Source organism: Solanum stenotomum, chromosome 6, assembly GCF_019186545.1.
Source record: "Solanum stenotomum isolate F172 chromosome 6, ASM1918654v1, whole genome shotgun sequence".
Classification (NCBI taxonomy): domain Eukaryota; kingdom Viridiplantae; phylum Streptophyta; class Magnoliopsida; order Solanales; family Solanaceae; genus Solanum; species Solanum stenotomum.
In genome coordinates, this window is record NC_064287.1 from 59,360,401 (window position 1) to 59,376,379 (window position 15,979).

Consider the following 15,979-nt stretch of genomic DNA (forward strand, 5'->3'; position numbering starts at 1 on the left):
AGAAAACAATAAATAATTAAAAATATAAAAGGCGCGAAAATATAATTTTTTGTTTGGTGTGCTTTTGACAGTTAAATTCAAAGATTTTTTTTGATTTCTCACCTGATGTACCATATCCCCTTAATAGAGCCTGATTATTCTGAATTCACACTACGTAAATCCATATTTAAAGAGACTCATCAATAGAGGCCAATTATTCGTACATAAAGTTTGAACTCGAAAACTTGATCAAAGGAGGAGCAGTTCTATCCACTGCGGGTAAGAAAGAATTGTTTTGAATACCAATGTAAGTAAAATGAGATAAATAAAGAAAAAAAAGAAAAAAAGAAAAGAAAAGGCCGCTATATAGTTTTTTTTTTTTTTGCCTCTTTCTATCATTTCATTGTTTTGCTACAGTCTTTTACACCTCTCATCGTTCTTGTTTATACTCTTCACACACTTCCTTGGCAAAAATTTGTTCTTGTGAGTCTCTTTCTCAATGATGGTAACTTTTATTTATGTTCAGTAAGTTATAAATCCAAGATTTTCCCTTTTTTCTGTCTTCCTATACATAGCATAAAATGGGCGTTTTTTATTTTATTTTTTTACTGTATGGATTCATTTAGAGACTGTACACTTACTTTTAACACTTGGGGTTTTTGAATCCTTTAAAGATATGGTGTTTTCTTGAATTTTTGTGTTTTTTTGAGTGTGGGATTTTTAGATCTTGGTTAGTTACTGTTGTTTATGTGTTATGCTGCTAGGTTCTGAATCTCAGATTTGTGAAAGATTTGTTTTTTATGGGGTGGTTTTGATTGTGTAGTTATGTTGGAGTGAAGGGGGTTTAAATAGAGCAAAATGGGTATATAAAGGTGAATATAGCTGACCTGACTAGTTTTGTTGTTGAAGTTTAGTTGATTTTTTGGTAATTGGTTGTGTGGAGTCTTGAGCTGAGGGTTTATTGGAAACGACCTCTTTATCTTTGGGGTAGGAGTAAGATTTTCGTACACTCTACCCTCCTAAGAACTAGTTGATTGTTTGGTTGATATTCAGTCATTGGTTGTGTGGAGTCTTGAGCTGAGGGTTTATTGGAAAAGACCTCTTTATCTNTTTTTGGTAATTGGTTGTGTGGAGTCTTGAGCTGAGGGTTTATTGGAAACGACCTCTTTATCTTTGGGGTAGGAGTAAGGTTTTCGTACACTCTACCCTCCTAAGAACTAGTTGATTGTTTGGTTGATATTCAGTAATTGGTTGTGTGGAGTCTTGAGCTGAGGGTTCATTGGAAAAGACCTCTTTATCTTTGAGGTAGGGGTAAGGGTTGCGTACACTCTACCCTCCCAAGACTCCACTTTGGGGATGGGATGTCGTAGCGTATGTTGTTGTTGGTTGTGTGGAGTATTTTGACTTTGTTTGACTTGTTTTTTGTTCAACACTTTTGCAGGTGAAATTTGCGGAGCTTTAGTTTTGTTTAGTTCGGTTTACTTGGGGTGGGTCTGACTTGGTGTTTTTTCGTGTTAGTTTTACTGGATGTGAACTTCAAAATCAGAAATTTAAAAGTTCTTAGGGAATTTTGTATCTGAAGTTTCACTGTGGCAGTTAGAGTTTGTCCCTAGTTTTGATTGTCGGAATGCCGGGAAAGGAAGATGCGTCAGCTGGTGGAGCTGATGGTTCTCAGGAACAATGTCAACTTGCAAATGGTCGGAGAATGTACTGGCGGTCAGCATCTTGGTCGTCTTCGAGGACTTCACTGCCTCCGCTTAACCCAGATATGGAAAAAGATGGCTTGGACGCAAATGGAAGTAATAGTTCTCACGGTCGGAGGCCTTTAACTCCTAGGTCGCAACATAGTTTCAAGGCTAGGTCGTGTCTGCCACCGTTGCAGCCATTAGCAATTGCTCGTAGAAGTTTAGATGAGTGGCCGAGAGCAGGATCTGATGATATTGGAGAGTGGCCACTTCCTGCCACCCCCAGTGGGAGGGATTCACACAGCAACAGTGAGAGGCTTAAGCTGGATTTGTCAAACATACATAAAAATCCAGAGGCTAATGGTGGGCTTGTGAGAAGAGAAAAAATTGCTTTCTTCGATAAAGAGTGTTCAAAGGTGGCTGAACACATTTATCTTGGTGGGGATGCAGTGGCAAGAGATAAGGATATACTAAAACAAAATGGGATTACCCATGTTCTTAACTGTGTGGGGTTTGTATGCCCTGAGTATTTCAAGTCTGATTTCATATACCGGACTTTGTGGTTGCAGGATAGCCCGTCAGAAGATATTACTAGTATTCTCTATGATGTTTTTGACTACTTTGAAGATGTCAGGGAGCAACATGGAAAGATTTTTGTTCATTGCTGCCAAGGGGTCTCTCGGTCAACCTCGTTGGTTATTGCTTATCGTATGTGGAGAGAAGGACAAAGTTTTGATGACGCCTTTGAGTATGTAAAGGCAGCAAGGGGTATTGCGGATCCAAATATGGGTTTTGCTTGTCAGTTGTTACAATGCCAAAAAAGGGTTCATGCTTCTCCTTTGAGCCCAAGTTCATTATTAAGGTTGTACAGAGTCGCACCTCATTCACCATACGATCCTTTGCATCTCGTCCCAAAAATGTTAAATGATCCCTCACCGTCAGCATTAGATTCTAGAGGTGCGTTTATTATACATATACCTTCTTCAATATATGTTTGGATTGGTAAGAAATGTGAAGCAATCATGGAGAGAGATGCCAGAGGGGCTGTTTGCCAGATTGTTCGTTATGAGAAAGTTCAGGGCCCTGTCATAACAGTCATGGAAGGTGAGGAACCTCTGTACTTCTGGGACGCTTTCTCCAATTTCCTGCCATTGATGGACAAATTAAAGAATGGAGGGGATGTTGTTGAGTCATCAAGTAAGGTTTGTCCAGGGGAAAGAAAGGTGGATAATTACGATGTTGACTTTGAGATTTTCCAAAAAGCTACTTCAGGTGGCTTTGTTCCTCCTTTTGCGTCGTGTGAGACTGAACATGAAACCCACCTTCCAGTTAGAGAAAGTTCTTGGAGCATGCTAAGGCGAAAATTTGTATCAGGGAATATGAGGGATTTTGTCTTTTCAACAAAGTCAGGTATCTCTAGAGTCTATCCTGATTCTATGTTTATAACGAGAGACAATTGTGCAACTAAACAACTACATTCTTCTTCTATGTTGTCTTCATCGTCTTTGTGTTCACCATCACCAACTACAATATCCTTATCTTCAACATCTTCTTCATCATCAGCCTCATCTCCTTATCTCTCTCCAGACTCCATCTCGTCTGATTCAAGCATCAATTCAAAATGTCTTTCTGATTCTCCAGTAGTGTCACCTTCAGTTATCTCTTGTGCAGATTTAACTTCTTCAACTCCATCTGACTCCAGTGTGTCTGTTCTCCCTTCCAAGATTTCTCCACAGTCCATATCTAAAACTTCAAAGTATATTGATGTCACCTTCACTTCCCAGACTTCTTCACAAACAGCTCCTCCGCTGTCTAAAAAGTTTCCCCTCTCTATTGCGGAGCGGAGAGGTAGTTTGTCGAAGGGTCTCAAGCTGCCATTGCTGACTGATGATTTTGAGAGTAAAGCAGGTCATTTGAAGAGTGTTGCCAATGACCAAGGTGACATTGGCATATCAGAAGTGACAAATGAATCTTTTAATGAAGCAGCGACTGCAGCCGAGATTTTACATTCCCCACAAGAGATAATTGAGTGTAAAATGGATGAATTGCATAGTTCTTTGGATATTTTAGGCATTGGTATTCCATCTGATAAAGAACCTGCTGTTTTTAGTGGCTTTCATGAGTATTTGGAGAAAATACCATGCAATGAAAGGAGCACGGCTGTGTTAAATGGTGTTGTGGATACTGGTGGAGCATCTTGTAACCTAGTGGAACATGTTGTATATCGTTGGCCCAGCTTGGAGAAACTTGCTATTTGTAGCATTGATGATTTGGATTCTAAAGGTGCATATATTTTCATTATTCCAACTTCAGGTTCTGGAAAAGATGCAGGTAGAGCTGTGTATGTTTGGGTAGGAAGGTCTTTTATTTGTGAGATTAGCAAGATTCGGAAGGTAAGCTGCAAAGGGCTTGGTGATCCAGGGGAGATTGACTGGAAACAGGCTGCTACAGATGTTCTTCATCGAATGGTTCTGCCAAATGATACCAATATTGAGGTATATCACTATTTCATACTCTTGTACTATTGTTGCATACTTTTCTTGATCTGAGTTCTAGAGCCGCTCATATATGTTTTTTTTTAGCTGCTCATAGTATTTGATAAATGGGTTCTTCTATGTTTCAGATGTAACATTCACAAAAACAAAATGGAAAAAAAATGAAATTTAGTATGTGGCTAGAATCAGGAAATGCTCTTCATCCTTTGCCTTTGACCTTCTCTTAATTTTTAGTTAATTTAGTGCAAGTTATATTTTCTTGTGTGATGCCTGATCAGGGTTTTGGATTTTGCTGTTGTTCTGGCCCCATTGCCACACTAGTTGAATAGAGCATTTTGCCACGTTGCTAGATTCAGAGTTGAAACTGCACATTATATGCGAGGAAAAACAGAAGATGCTAATATAACATGTCTATACAATTCATTCTTCTATTTAATTAATTAAGATCAGTATCAGTTAATGGCTTTCCCGAATTGTTGGTGGCATAAGCACTCACAATGTTGCAGGATGATGTGTATTTTGCTTGGATTTTTCCAAGTGGTGCTCTACCCCTTCCTTTCTGTTCTGTTCTGTTTTCTTTCATTTGGTTTGGGGTGGTTGGGTTATTGGCTAGATTTGTGTTGTATTGTTTGATGTGTTTTATCTCAATGCTTATTCTCTCTAAACATGCGATTGATAGGTTGTGAAAGAAGATGAAGAACCTGCTGAGCTCCTAACATTTTTGAGTTCCCCAGTTAAGCTAACATGTTCAAGGACACATCAGGAATTCCAGTAGATTACCTCCTCTTTCGTACATTTTCAGCTTCCATAATTTTCCTGGGTTTTGAGTGAAGTCCACCTGACTATAATGTGTAGGTATGTATCCCAAATACTATTATAAATATATAGTACCTGCAATATCTAGCTTGGCTTGAGATGTTTGGGAAAAAATTTCTTCATGGTTGTCATTTAAAAAGAAAATTCTACACCCAAGGGTGTGGCCTAGTGGTTAATGAAGTGAGTTGTCTCAGATTCAAATTCCTCCGGAAGCAAAATCACTAGGTGATTCTTACAGTCTGTATTAAAAAAGAAGAAGAGAATTCTTTAGATTTGGATTGTGATGCTATCTTTCGATCATTCAGTTTGGGAGTTTGCTTGCATCTTTGGGTCTGAGGAGTTAAAAACAGTATGTTTTAATATGTGAACTGTAGTCTTTACACGTTTCTTTATATGATATCAGTGTGATTCTTTCTATGTTTCAACTTTCAAATGTCTAGTCTTGGGCGTGGGTGCGAGGATAGGGGGGAGGGTGTTTATTTTCCTACATTGGTTGAGAGAACTAGCTGTTGTTGTCTCCGTTATATGGTCTTGAGCACTCCTCATCTCGTGAGCGAACTTTGTGGTTGAGCAAGGCTCAAGATTGTCTGTTTACTTTACCGTCACCTTAACTGACCGGTTATTTGTGTTTCTCTCTTTTGCAGGAGGCTGCTTTTAGAAGTTGTCAGAGGTGGTTCACCTGAATGTACATGTAGTTGCTGCAACACCCGATGACCGTTAGAGGCAATTGGCCGACTTAACTTTTCATTGTACATTGGCCATGACTTAGAAAATTAGAAATTTCAAAGCCAGTTTAGGCATCAAAATAGTTCTTAAGCTATAGTTGTTTTGTCCCTTTCATTCTGTACAATGCCTTTGTGCCAATGATTATCAAAACTGCTGTTGCCTGTTGGTTCCAAACCTTTTTTAGCGTTAAGATGGCTTAATATTTTACAATTATGTTTACTCATCCTTTTCATTCTGATGCTGATATGCTTTACCTGAGCCGAGTCTCCATCAAAAACAACCTGTCTACCTTCACAAGGTAGTGGTACGGCTGCGTATACGCCACCCTTTTTAGACTTCACTCGTGGGATTACGTTGGATATGTTATTAGACTATTGTTCTATATTGTTGCAATGGGTGAATTTTGTTTGATCAATATTCTGATTAGCTATATGGTTGAATAAGTAGGGCAGCAACAATCAGTAATGACTGAATCATTCAGCATTTGATTGTGTGTTTAGGACAATATCTGTTTCAACTACAAGTAAAATGGGGGATAATTTTTGTCTAGTGGTAAGAGTGTAACGTTTGATGTGTGGGTTAAGCGCATGTCATGGTTTGAATACGCTGAGATGAAGGGTATTCGGAGGAGAGTGGAGGGAGGGATGTATTAACCACCGAAATCGAACACCATCTAGAATTTTCAGGAGATAACCAGAACAGTAATAGTACTGTTATTTTACATCTTTTTGGGACTATGATAACATGAGTCTAGCTTTAACCCTCGTCTATTTTAGGATAGAGCGTATATGTAGATCTTACCTCCATTGCACTTTGTAGGGGTGCCTGCGTAAGGTTGGCTCAAGTAGTCGAGCCTACGTCATAATTTGTTGCAGCGGGGCCTGTGTTCGCGCGCCCCTACCCAATTCAATATGCAACTGTTAAACATCTCATCAATTATAGTCTTTATGAATTACTTAAGCACATAAAATTATAGTGCTACTTAATTTGTTGTTTGGTTGGCAAGTTTGAATAACTTATTCCGAGATTAATAATTAGTACCAAAAAGTTATCCCTCTCCTTGGATGTATAGTAATTCCGGGATATCCGTAAATGACAAAGATATTCCTTCAAAACCCTTTTATACATTACTTTTCACATTTATGAAGGGTATTTTTGTAAACAAATAACTTTTTCTTAAAATTTATGCAATGCATATTATTTTTGATACAACAAACCAAACACTCGATAAAAAATAGTCTCAGCATAACTTATTCATAATAACTTGAATTCAAACCAAATGACTCCTTAGGAACTAAAGAATATAAATCTTCTAACAAAAGGAAGCCATTCAAAGTGTTAACGACTCATAATGACAGGAAAAAAATTAAATACTCTATTTTTTTGGCCTCTCTTCCCACACCGATAAGCTAGCCAGGCAGCCAAGTCTTTATATTACAATGCAGCAACATAGGTGGATACGACCTTACTTGAACAGGATCTGTTCTATAGGCTCGTACCACTGAATCCTTGATTTCTAAGGAGACAGGAAACCAAGTCTGGTGGATGAAGCATGGCCATGAGACTCGAGCGTGATTGACAGCCTCCATGGCCTTTCGGGGTCATGGTGCAGTAGATGATCGTTCTCAACCTGGTTTACCAGCTTGAGTTGGTCTCATGTCTGTCTGACAGACTCCTCAACTCTTTTTGCTGATTTCACTCATATAAATAAAAGGGCCAAGCAATTACGGAGAAACATACTTACCTGAACGAGGTCAACGAGTGATCAACAAGGCCCATGGCCTAGTTTCCCTTCATATAATCATGGCCTTTCGGGGGTCATGTGGCAGTAGATGATCGTTCTCAACCTGGTTTACCGGTTTGAGATGGTCTCATGGCTGTCTGACAGACTCCTTAACTCTTTTTGCTGATTTCACTCATATAAATAAATTGGCCAAGGTCAATTACGGAGAAACATACTTACCTGAACGAGGTCAACGAGTGATCAACAAGGCCCATGGCCTAGTTTCCCTTCATATTTTTTTTTTTTGGTTACTGGAGAACTTGAATAGAAAATGGTTTGTTTTTCTGAATTTCTGAATACCGCAAACAATTTTCTTGCTCAAGTTCTTTTTAACAAAAGAAATCTATGGTAAGAAAACTTAGGTTACCTTTTCATTCATCAATATTAGCAGACCTAAAATCCAACACAAACATGTCAATACCTAATCCAAAATTGGAAAACTAATCATTTTATTTCTTCATATTACATTGTAGCAACATTGATTAGCACAACCTTACTAAGGAGACCAGAAACCGCGACCATGGACCAATGCATGATTACACCCTCCGTGGCCTTTCAGGGGTCATGGAGCCATAGAGGATCGTTCTCGACTACCCTTCATTTTATTTCTCTCTTATTATTGACAATAACTAAGCAAACATGCATATAACATTTTATTTACACTTGAAGTTATAGGTTCTGCAGAACCCCAAACGATTTTCTTGTAATGAAGATGAGCTCTTGGTACATTGGTTATTCAGAATCTGGTTTACGCCAACTTGGAAATAACTATGGAATCGTTCAAAAATAGGCATATGCCACTATTTGCAGCGTGTGCGCATTATTCTTTAGTAAAAGGTAAAAGAATAGTTCACTCTGTGCTCACTGCGTGGCTGCTTGGAAATAGTACCTGATGCTCAAGGAGGCTATCGTCGAAATAAAATGACAGAAGGACTATCAAAAGAACAACTGCATTCACAAGGAGAATGCATTGTCTGGATGAGTATTTGTGCAAAGGTTAAACTACATAGCAAATGTGATAACTGATGGATGTTCAATAAATGGAAATTTCAATTCGAAATGAAAATTGAAAAATGATGACTTACTCCCACATCTCTAAGTGAAGAAAACAGAAGATTAATGAGGAGATACTATAAAATAGGGCTAAGTACAACAGAGAAACATACTTACCTGGACGGGGTCAATGGGCGATCAATAAGACCTATGGCCTAGGTTGGTGACCTCCATTGCACTTTGGAGGGGTGCCTTCCTAAGGTCGGCCCAAGTGGTCGAGCCTATGTCATAATTTGTTACAGCGGGGGCCTGCGTTCGCGCGGCCCCTACCAAATTCAAAATACAATTGTTTTCTTGTATCTCATTGACAAGCTTGTGATTATTGAAAAGAAGCATAAAACCAAGACCTATCATACATGATTTTCAATTGTTTTCACTAATCACAAGCAAAAGTGAATACAAACTTCAAATACAACAAATGAGATTAAAATCACACTAAGTAATAACTCTATTACTTAATTGAGCCAAAGCAATGCCTCCATTGCCCACTATATTAACTAACTCTAATTAATATAGACTTCAACTCGTAAGACACATAATTAACTCTAACTGTGTTCCTACAAACAATTAACTCTAACCGTGTTCCTACAAACAGTAACCAAGAAAACATTTGATACGTTTCTTTATAGATGAGAAACAAATCCTACAATTTCAGCACAATACAAGCATTTAAAACATCAACACTACAAGATTGCTTCTGTTCACTCTATCAGGTTCCTTGTCGTAAGATTTCTTAAAGCTTGAGTTCTTGAAAGACAAAAATCACCTTTTTTACTGAATTAGTTCCTATGTTGTTTGTTCACTTGGATATATCAATCACCAAGAAGTATTGTCCACTGAACAAACAACCTCGTCCATTCTCATTGGAGAAGTACACTGTCCTTCTCACCAACCAGCCCAACAAGGACAGCTTTACAGCTGTTCACCATATTGGACTTGGACGAGAGCTACTCTGCCTAGGACCAGGTCCCGACATTTGTGAGGATCATCATAACACTTGAAGTACTACACAAAAGAGTGTGATTAGCAGCCTCCATGGTCTTTCGGGGTCATGGAGTCGTAGATAATCGTTCTCAGCCTGATTGTTCATGCCTGAGATAGTCTAGAAGTTGTCAGACTGTCTTCACTAAAACAAAAAAACTTTTAGCGGCAATCAATATACACATTAACAAAGAATGCTAAAGCCTTTACCAACATTAGTTAAATGCCATTGGAACCAATGTTGCTATAGGCTTTAGCGACATTTACAAAGAATAATAATTGCCGCTAAAAATACATATTTAGCGGCAATTAAGCTATTGCCGTTAAATTGCCGCTAAAGACCATTTTTGGTGTAGTGCTCGACTCTATTTGCTTGGTTTCACTCACATTGAATATTCAAAACAAGTTAAGCCATATATTGCATTCTCTTGTATATGTTGTTTTGATTAATGTGTCAGAGGAGGATGTATCATGCTTGCTCTTGGTTCAGCTTGATCCAACATTTTCGACAAAAAGGTGTATATCTATCTAAAAGTTTATAAAATTGTGACAAATTTTAAACTTTGAATCCAAGATTCCATAAGTGCAATAGATTCAATGAAACAATGACAAGATTTAAGAAGTTGAAACCATCAAATTTAAACTCTAAATATGCCCCCCCTCAACGTTAAACGAATATACTACTATTGTTTAATGATGTGATCTAAAGTTTCTGATTCTTCAGGAGTAATCAGTCTAAGCACAGGTATTGCTTCTTTCAGACATTGAGGATGTTAATTACTCTTTTTGTAGACTAGCACTGGTTCCTTGGCAAATAATATCATAATCCCACACCGTCAAGTGAATAAGACAGAAGAGTAGCAAGGAGACGCTATAAACAAAGGGCCAAGGTCAATTACGGAGAAATATACTTACCTGAACGAGGTCAATGAGTGATCAACAAGGCCCATGGCCTAGTTTCCCTTTTTTTTTTTTTTTTTGGTTACAGAAGAACTTGAGTAGAAAATTATTTGTTTTTCTGAATTTCTGAATACCGCAAACAATTTTCTTGCTCAAGTTCTTTTTAACAAAAGAAATCTATGGTAAGAAAACTTAGGTTATCTTTTCATTCATCAATATTTGCAGACCTAAAATCCAACACAAAAAAATGTCGATACCTAATCCAAAATTGGAAAACTAATCATTTGATTTCTTCATATTACATTGTAGCAACATTGATTAGCACAACCTTACTAAGGAGATCAGAAACCGCAACCATGGACCAACGCATGATTACACCCTCCGTGGCCTTTCAGGGGTCATGGAGCCATAGAGCATCGTTCTCGACTACCCTTCATTTTTTTTTTCTTATATCACCGAGTAGGCAAGCAAGCATATAACATTTTTCCAACTCAATCCGCAGCTCATAAATGTTGGAGTCATCATGGAACATGTTATACTATTTTACGTCTATCGCATCAAGCTGCAGCATCTCCTGTTGGTCTTTTTGAGCATTTTAATATTTATTTATTATTAAAATAGTCTCATAATTGTGCCCTAGGCTTAATTGCATTGCAGCCTTAGTGAATGTGCAGAGAACGTTGGAAATTATGGCATTTCTTTTGTTGTCCGTTAGTGGACTTTTCTTATGCCTAATTACTCACTTTGGTTACTCACTGTGCATGTGTTTTATTACTCATTATTTGGTGGTTACAAAACGTTCAACTTGAGGTTGCCGTTAGTGGCAGAAGGTGGTCTACTATGACCACTAATTCTTTTCATTACTCCTCCATTATACCTTGTAACCTATGTAACTCCTAAGGCCATTTATCTTCACTATTTACTATCCATTATCTTCCTATCAATTGGTAGGAAGACTTCCTCAACTATAAATAGTGATAGTCTTCATTTGGTTTGGGACACACTACACACAAGAAAAATATAGAGTGAAAGAGTTAGTCAAAAAGAGAGTTCTTATTAGTTGAAGGGAGGTGTTTTTTTTGTGGAGCTTTGGACTCAACTCTTGTCCAGAGTTGTTGAGTTATATTTTGTGATTAGGCTGTTGTATCCTGGAGGGGACAAGTCAAGAAGGACTACTACTGGACCGGTGAAAACATTTGCTGCAGTGGACTTGAATCTCCTTAAAGAGAGCGAGATATCCGCGCCTCAGCCTGAAGAGATTTATCTCTTCATTTTTATTTTCAATTGTAATTTTGTATTTTTTATTATCTTGTAAGTTTTTTCACTAACATCTCCTAATACCTTGAAATATAACATTTCAAAATGTATATCTGCTGCTACATTCTTGTCAGTTTTCATTTCTTCTCAGACATACTATTGTACAACAAGATTTGTTCTATAGGCTCGTACCACTGTATCCTTGAGTTCTAAGTGACTATAGCTTATGCTATTGTCGAAATAAAATGACAGAAGCACTATCAAAAGAACAACTGCATTCTTATTTGTTATAATACAGATAACAAGGAAAATGCTTAGTCTGGATGAGCATTTGTGCAAAGGTTAAATGTGATAACTGATGGAAGTTCAATAAATTGAAAAATGATGACTTACTCCCACATTGCTAAGTGAAGAAAACAGAAGATTAATGAGGAGATGCTATAAAATAGGGTCAAGGACAACTGAGAAACATACTTACCTGGACGGGGTCAATGGGCGATCAATAAGACCTATGGCCTAGGTTGGTGACCTCCATTGCACTTTGGAGGGGTGCCTTCCTAAGGTCGGCCCAAGTGGTCGAGCCTACGTCATAATTTGTTACAGCGGGGGCCTGCGTTCGCGCGGCCCCTACCAAATTCAAAATATAACTGTTTTCTTGTAGCTCATTGACGGGCTTGTGATTATTGAAAAGAAGCATAAAACCACGACCTGTCATAATGATTTTCAACTGTTTTCACTAATCACAAGCAAAAGTGAATACAAACTTCAAATACAACAAATGGGATTAAAATCACACGAAGTAATAACTCTATTACTTAACTGAGCCAAAGCAATGCCTCGATTGCCCACTATATTAACTAACTCTAATTAATATAGTCTTTAACTCGTGAGACACACAATTAACTCTAACTTGTTCCCACAAACAGTAACCACGAAAACACTTGATACGTTTCTTTATAGATGAGAAATGAATCCTACAATTTCAGCACAATACAAGCATTTAAAACATCAACACTACAAGATTGCTTCTGTTCACTCTATCAGGTCCCTTGTTGTGAGAGTTCTTAAAGCTCGAGTTCTTGAAAGACAAAAAACACCTTTTTTACTGAATTAGTTCCTATGTTGTTCGTTCACTTGGATATATCAATCACCAAGAAGTATTGTCCACTGAACAAACAACTTCATTCATTCTCATTGGAGAAGTACACTGTCCTTCTCACCAACCAGCCTGACAAGGACAACTTTACAACTGTTCACCATATTGGACTTGGACGAGAGCTACTTTGCCTAGGACCAGGTCCCGACATTTGTGAGGATCATCATAACACTTGAAGTACTACACAAAAGAGTGTGATTAGCAGCCTCCATGGTCTTTCGGGGTCATGGAGTCATAGATAATCGTTCTCAGCCTAATTGTTCGTGCCAGAGATAGTCTAGAAGTTGTCTGACAAACTCCCTTCACTAAAGCAAAAGCAACTTTTAACAGTAATAAATGTACACATTAACAAAGAATGTTAAAACCTTGACCGGCATTAGTTAAATGTCATTGGATCCAATGTTGCTATAGGATTTAGCGACAATTACAAAGAATACTAATTACCGCTAAAAATACATATTTAGCGGCAATTAAGCTATTGCCGTTAAATTGCCGCTAAAGACCATTTTTGGTGTAGTGCTCGACTCTATTTGCTGGTTTCACTCACATTGAATCTTCAAAACAAGTTAAGCCATATATTGTATTCTCTTGTATATGCTGTTGTTTTGATTAATGTCTCAGAGGCGGATGTAGCATGCTTGCTAGGGGTTCAACTTAATCCAACATTTTCAACACAAAGTGTATATCTACCTAAAAGTTTCTAAAATTCTGACAAATTTTAAACTTTGAATCCGAAATTCCATAAGTGCAATAGATTCAACAAGATTTAAGAAGTTGAAACCATCAAAATTTAAACTCTAAATCTGTCTCTGAACGTTACACGAGTTTATTACTATTATTTAATGATGTGATCTAACGTTTTTGATTCTTCAGGAGTAATCAGTAGTATAAACTAAGCGCACGTATTACTTTTTTCGGACATTGAGGATGTTAATTACTCTTTTTTGTAGACTTGCACTGGTTCCTTGGCAAATAATATCATAATCCCACACCGTCAAGTGAATAAGACAGAAGAATAGCAAGGAGATGCTATTAAAAAAAAGCCAAGGTCAATTACAGAGAAACATACTTACCTGAACGAGGTCAATGAGTGATCAACAAGGCCCATGGCCTAGTTTCCCTTCTTATTTTTTTTGGTTACAGAAGAACTTGCGTAGAAAATGGTTTGTTTTTCTGAATCGGGTGCAAACCATCTTCTTTCGCAGGTTCCTTTTTAACAAAAAAAATCTATGGTAAGAAAACTTAGGTTTTCTTTTTCATTTATCAATATTAGCAGACCTAAAATCCAACACAAAAACATGTAAATTCCTAATCCTAAATTGGGAAGCTAATCATTGTATTTCTTTATATTACATTGTAGCAACATTGATTGGCATGATCGACCATGGGAAATAGTACCTGATGCTCAAGGAGGCATTGTATATGACAGAAGGACTATTAAAAGAACAACTGCATTCACAAGCAAAATGCATTGTGTGGATGAGTATTTGTGCAAAGGTTAAAATACATAGCAGATGTGATAACTGATGGATGTTCAATAAATTGAAATTCAATTCGAAATGCAAATTGAAAAATGATGACTTACTCCCACATCGCTAAGTGAAGAAAACAGAAGAGTAATGAGGAGATACTATAAAATAGGGCCAAGTACAACAGAGAAACATACTTACCTGGACGGGGTCAATTGGCGATCAATAAGACCCATGGCCTAGGTTGGTGACCTCCATTGCACTTTGGAGGGGTGCCTATCTAAGGTCGGCCCAAGTGGCCGAGCCTACGTCATAATTTGTTGCAGTGGGGCCCTGCGTTCGCGCGGCCCCTACCCAATTCTAAACACCACTGTTAAGCATCTCATTAATTACAGTCTTCATGAATTACTTGAGCACACATTTGTTATTCATAAGGCGGTTTACGCCAATTTGGAAATGACTATGAAATCATTCAAAATCCTGGAAGTTGTACCTTTTTTCTAGGGGGCACTCAATAGAGAGAACCCCTTCAAAAATAGGCGTAAGCCACTATTTGCAGCGTGCACATGGGTATTCTTTAGTAAAAGGCAAAAAAATTGTTCGTTCTGTGTTCACTTACGCGGCTGTACCTGATGTTCAAGGATGCTTTGTATATAGTTACAATTTTTTTTGTGACTGTAGTTTATGATATCACCTAGTTCTATTCAATAGAAATCACACTTGCAAATTAGGTAGTTTTTTGTCACATTTGTCCACTCATGAAGACAGTAATAGAATTGTATACATTTTTTTTCCCACAGCGGTAAGCTAGCATAGATGCCACGTGTTTATATGTTGTTGCAGCAACATAGATGGACATGTCCTTACTTGAACAGGATCTGTTCTGTAGGCTCGTATTTCCTTATCCTCGACTTCTAAGGAGACAGGAAACCAAGTTTGGTTGATGAATTGTGGCCATGAGGCAAGACTAGAACGTTGACATTCACCGTGTCCTTTGAGTCATGGTTTAGTAGATGATCTGTCTCAGACAGACTCCCAAACTCTTTTTGCTGATTTCAGTCACATTGGCTGTCAACAGATGAAACTCTTTTTGTTGGTTTCACTCACATTGCATCTTCAGAACAAGTTAAACCATTGTATCTTGTCCAGAGTGAAAATATACGAACTCCTTTTTCTCCTTGCAGTTTTGTGGAGACGGGAAGGGACGTGCCAGGTGGATTGTTTACATCAATCATCCCCTCGAGATTCATTCGTTTTGAAACTTTAACCAAAGAATGAACAAACAGTTTCTCTACTCATGTATTCTCTTGTATATGCTGTTGTTTCAATTAATGTGCCAGAGGCGGATGTAGCATGCTTGTTAGGGGTTCAACTTGATCCAACATTTTCGACACAAGGTGCATATCTACCTAAAATGACAAATTTTAAACTTTGAATCCGAAATTCCATTAGTGCAATAGATTCAATGAGACAATGACCAGATTTTAGAAGTTGAAACCATCAAATTTTAAACTCTACATCTGTCCCTGAACGTTATACGAATTTACTTCTATTATTTAATGATGTGATCTAACGTCTCTGATTATCAGTAGTATAAACTAAGCACATAATGCTTCTTTCGGACATTGAGGATGTTAATTACCCTTTTTTACAGACTAGCACTGCTTCCTTGGCAAATA

General features: G+C 37.8%; 1 protein-coding gene, 7 non-coding genes and 1 pseudogene across 9 annotated transcripts; 7 read left to right on the plus strand and 2 right to left on the minus strand.

The window, feature by feature from the left end:
- The first annotated feature begins 355 nt into the window (after positions 1 to 355).
- On the plus strand, positions 356 to 5,875 carry LOC125866990 (protein-tyrosine-phosphatase MKP1). 2 transcript variants are annotated; one of them, XM_049547389.1, is made up of 4 exons: positions 356 to 504; positions 1,421 to 4,159; positions 4,839 to 5,014; positions 5,620 to 5,875. In XM_049547389.1, the coding sequence occupies exons 2-3, from the start codon at positions 1,607 to 1,609 to the stop codon at positions 4,932 to 4,934; spliced, it is 2,649 nt and encodes an 882-aa protein (XP_049403346.1). In that variant the 5' UTR covers positions 356 to 504; positions 1,421 to 1,606; the 3' UTR covers positions 4,935 to 5,014; positions 5,620 to 5,875. The 2 variants fall into 2 exon arrangements, with proteins under 2 accessions (XP_049403346.1, XP_049403347.1); XM_049547390.1 differs by having other exon boundaries at positions 364 to 462.
- A 562-nt stretch (positions 5,876 to 6,437) lies between these two features.
- On the plus strand, positions 6,438 to 6,602 carry LOC125869473 (U1 spliceosomal RNA). The gene has a single exon (XR_007446844.1). It is a non-coding gene; the product is annotated as a U1 spliceosomal RNA (small nuclear RNA).
- Positions 6,603 to 7,160: 558 nt separating this feature from the next.
- Positions 7,161 to 7,375, plus strand: LOC125869458 (small nucleolar RNA U3). The gene has a single exon (XR_007446831.1). It is a non-coding gene; the product is annotated as a small nucleolar RNA U3 (small nucleolar RNA).
- Positions 7,376 to 8,247: 872 nt separating this feature from the next.
- Positions 8,248 to 8,358, minus strand: LOC125869482 (U5 spliceosomal RNA; annotated as a pseudogene).
- A 288-nt stretch (positions 8,359 to 8,646) lies between these two features.
- LOC125869465 (U1 spliceosomal RNA) lies at positions 8,647 to 8,807 on the plus strand. The gene has a single exon (XR_007446837.1). It is a non-coding gene; the product is annotated as a U1 spliceosomal RNA (small nuclear RNA).
- A 3,338-nt stretch (positions 8,808 to 12,145) lies between these two features.
- LOC125869463 (U1 spliceosomal RNA) lies at positions 12,146 to 12,306 on the plus strand. The gene has a single exon (XR_007446835.1). It is a non-coding gene; the product is annotated as a U1 spliceosomal RNA (small nuclear RNA).
- Positions 12,307 to 14,493: 2,187 nt separating this feature from the next.
- LOC125869466 (U1 spliceosomal RNA) lies at positions 14,494 to 14,654 on the plus strand. The gene has a single exon (XR_007446838.1). It is a non-coding gene; the product is annotated as a U1 spliceosomal RNA (small nuclear RNA).
- Positions 14,655 to 14,806: 152 nt separating this feature from the next.
- Positions 14,807 to 14,925, minus strand: LOC125869481 (U5 spliceosomal RNA). Its single transcript, XR_007446847.1, has one exon. It is a non-coding gene; the product is annotated as a U5 spliceosomal RNA (small nuclear RNA).
- Positions 14,926 to 15,157: 232 nt separating this feature from the next.
- Positions 15,158 to 15,381, plus strand: LOC125869459 (small nucleolar RNA U3). Its single transcript, XR_007446832.1, has one exon. It is a non-coding gene; the product is annotated as a small nucleolar RNA U3 (small nucleolar RNA).
- Positions 15,382 to 15,979: the final 598 nt, after the last annotated feature.

Excerpts from the sequence above, each read along its gene's own strand:
- LOC125866990 (XM_049547389.1), top strand. The coding sequence starts at position 1,607 with ATGCCGGGAAAGGAAGATGCGTCAGCTGGTGGAGCTGATGGTTCTCAG. Across the intron at positions 4,160-4,838 it reads CAAATGATACCAATATTGAG|GTTGTGAAAGAAGATGAAGA; the intron begins GTATATCACTAT and ends TGCGATTGATAG.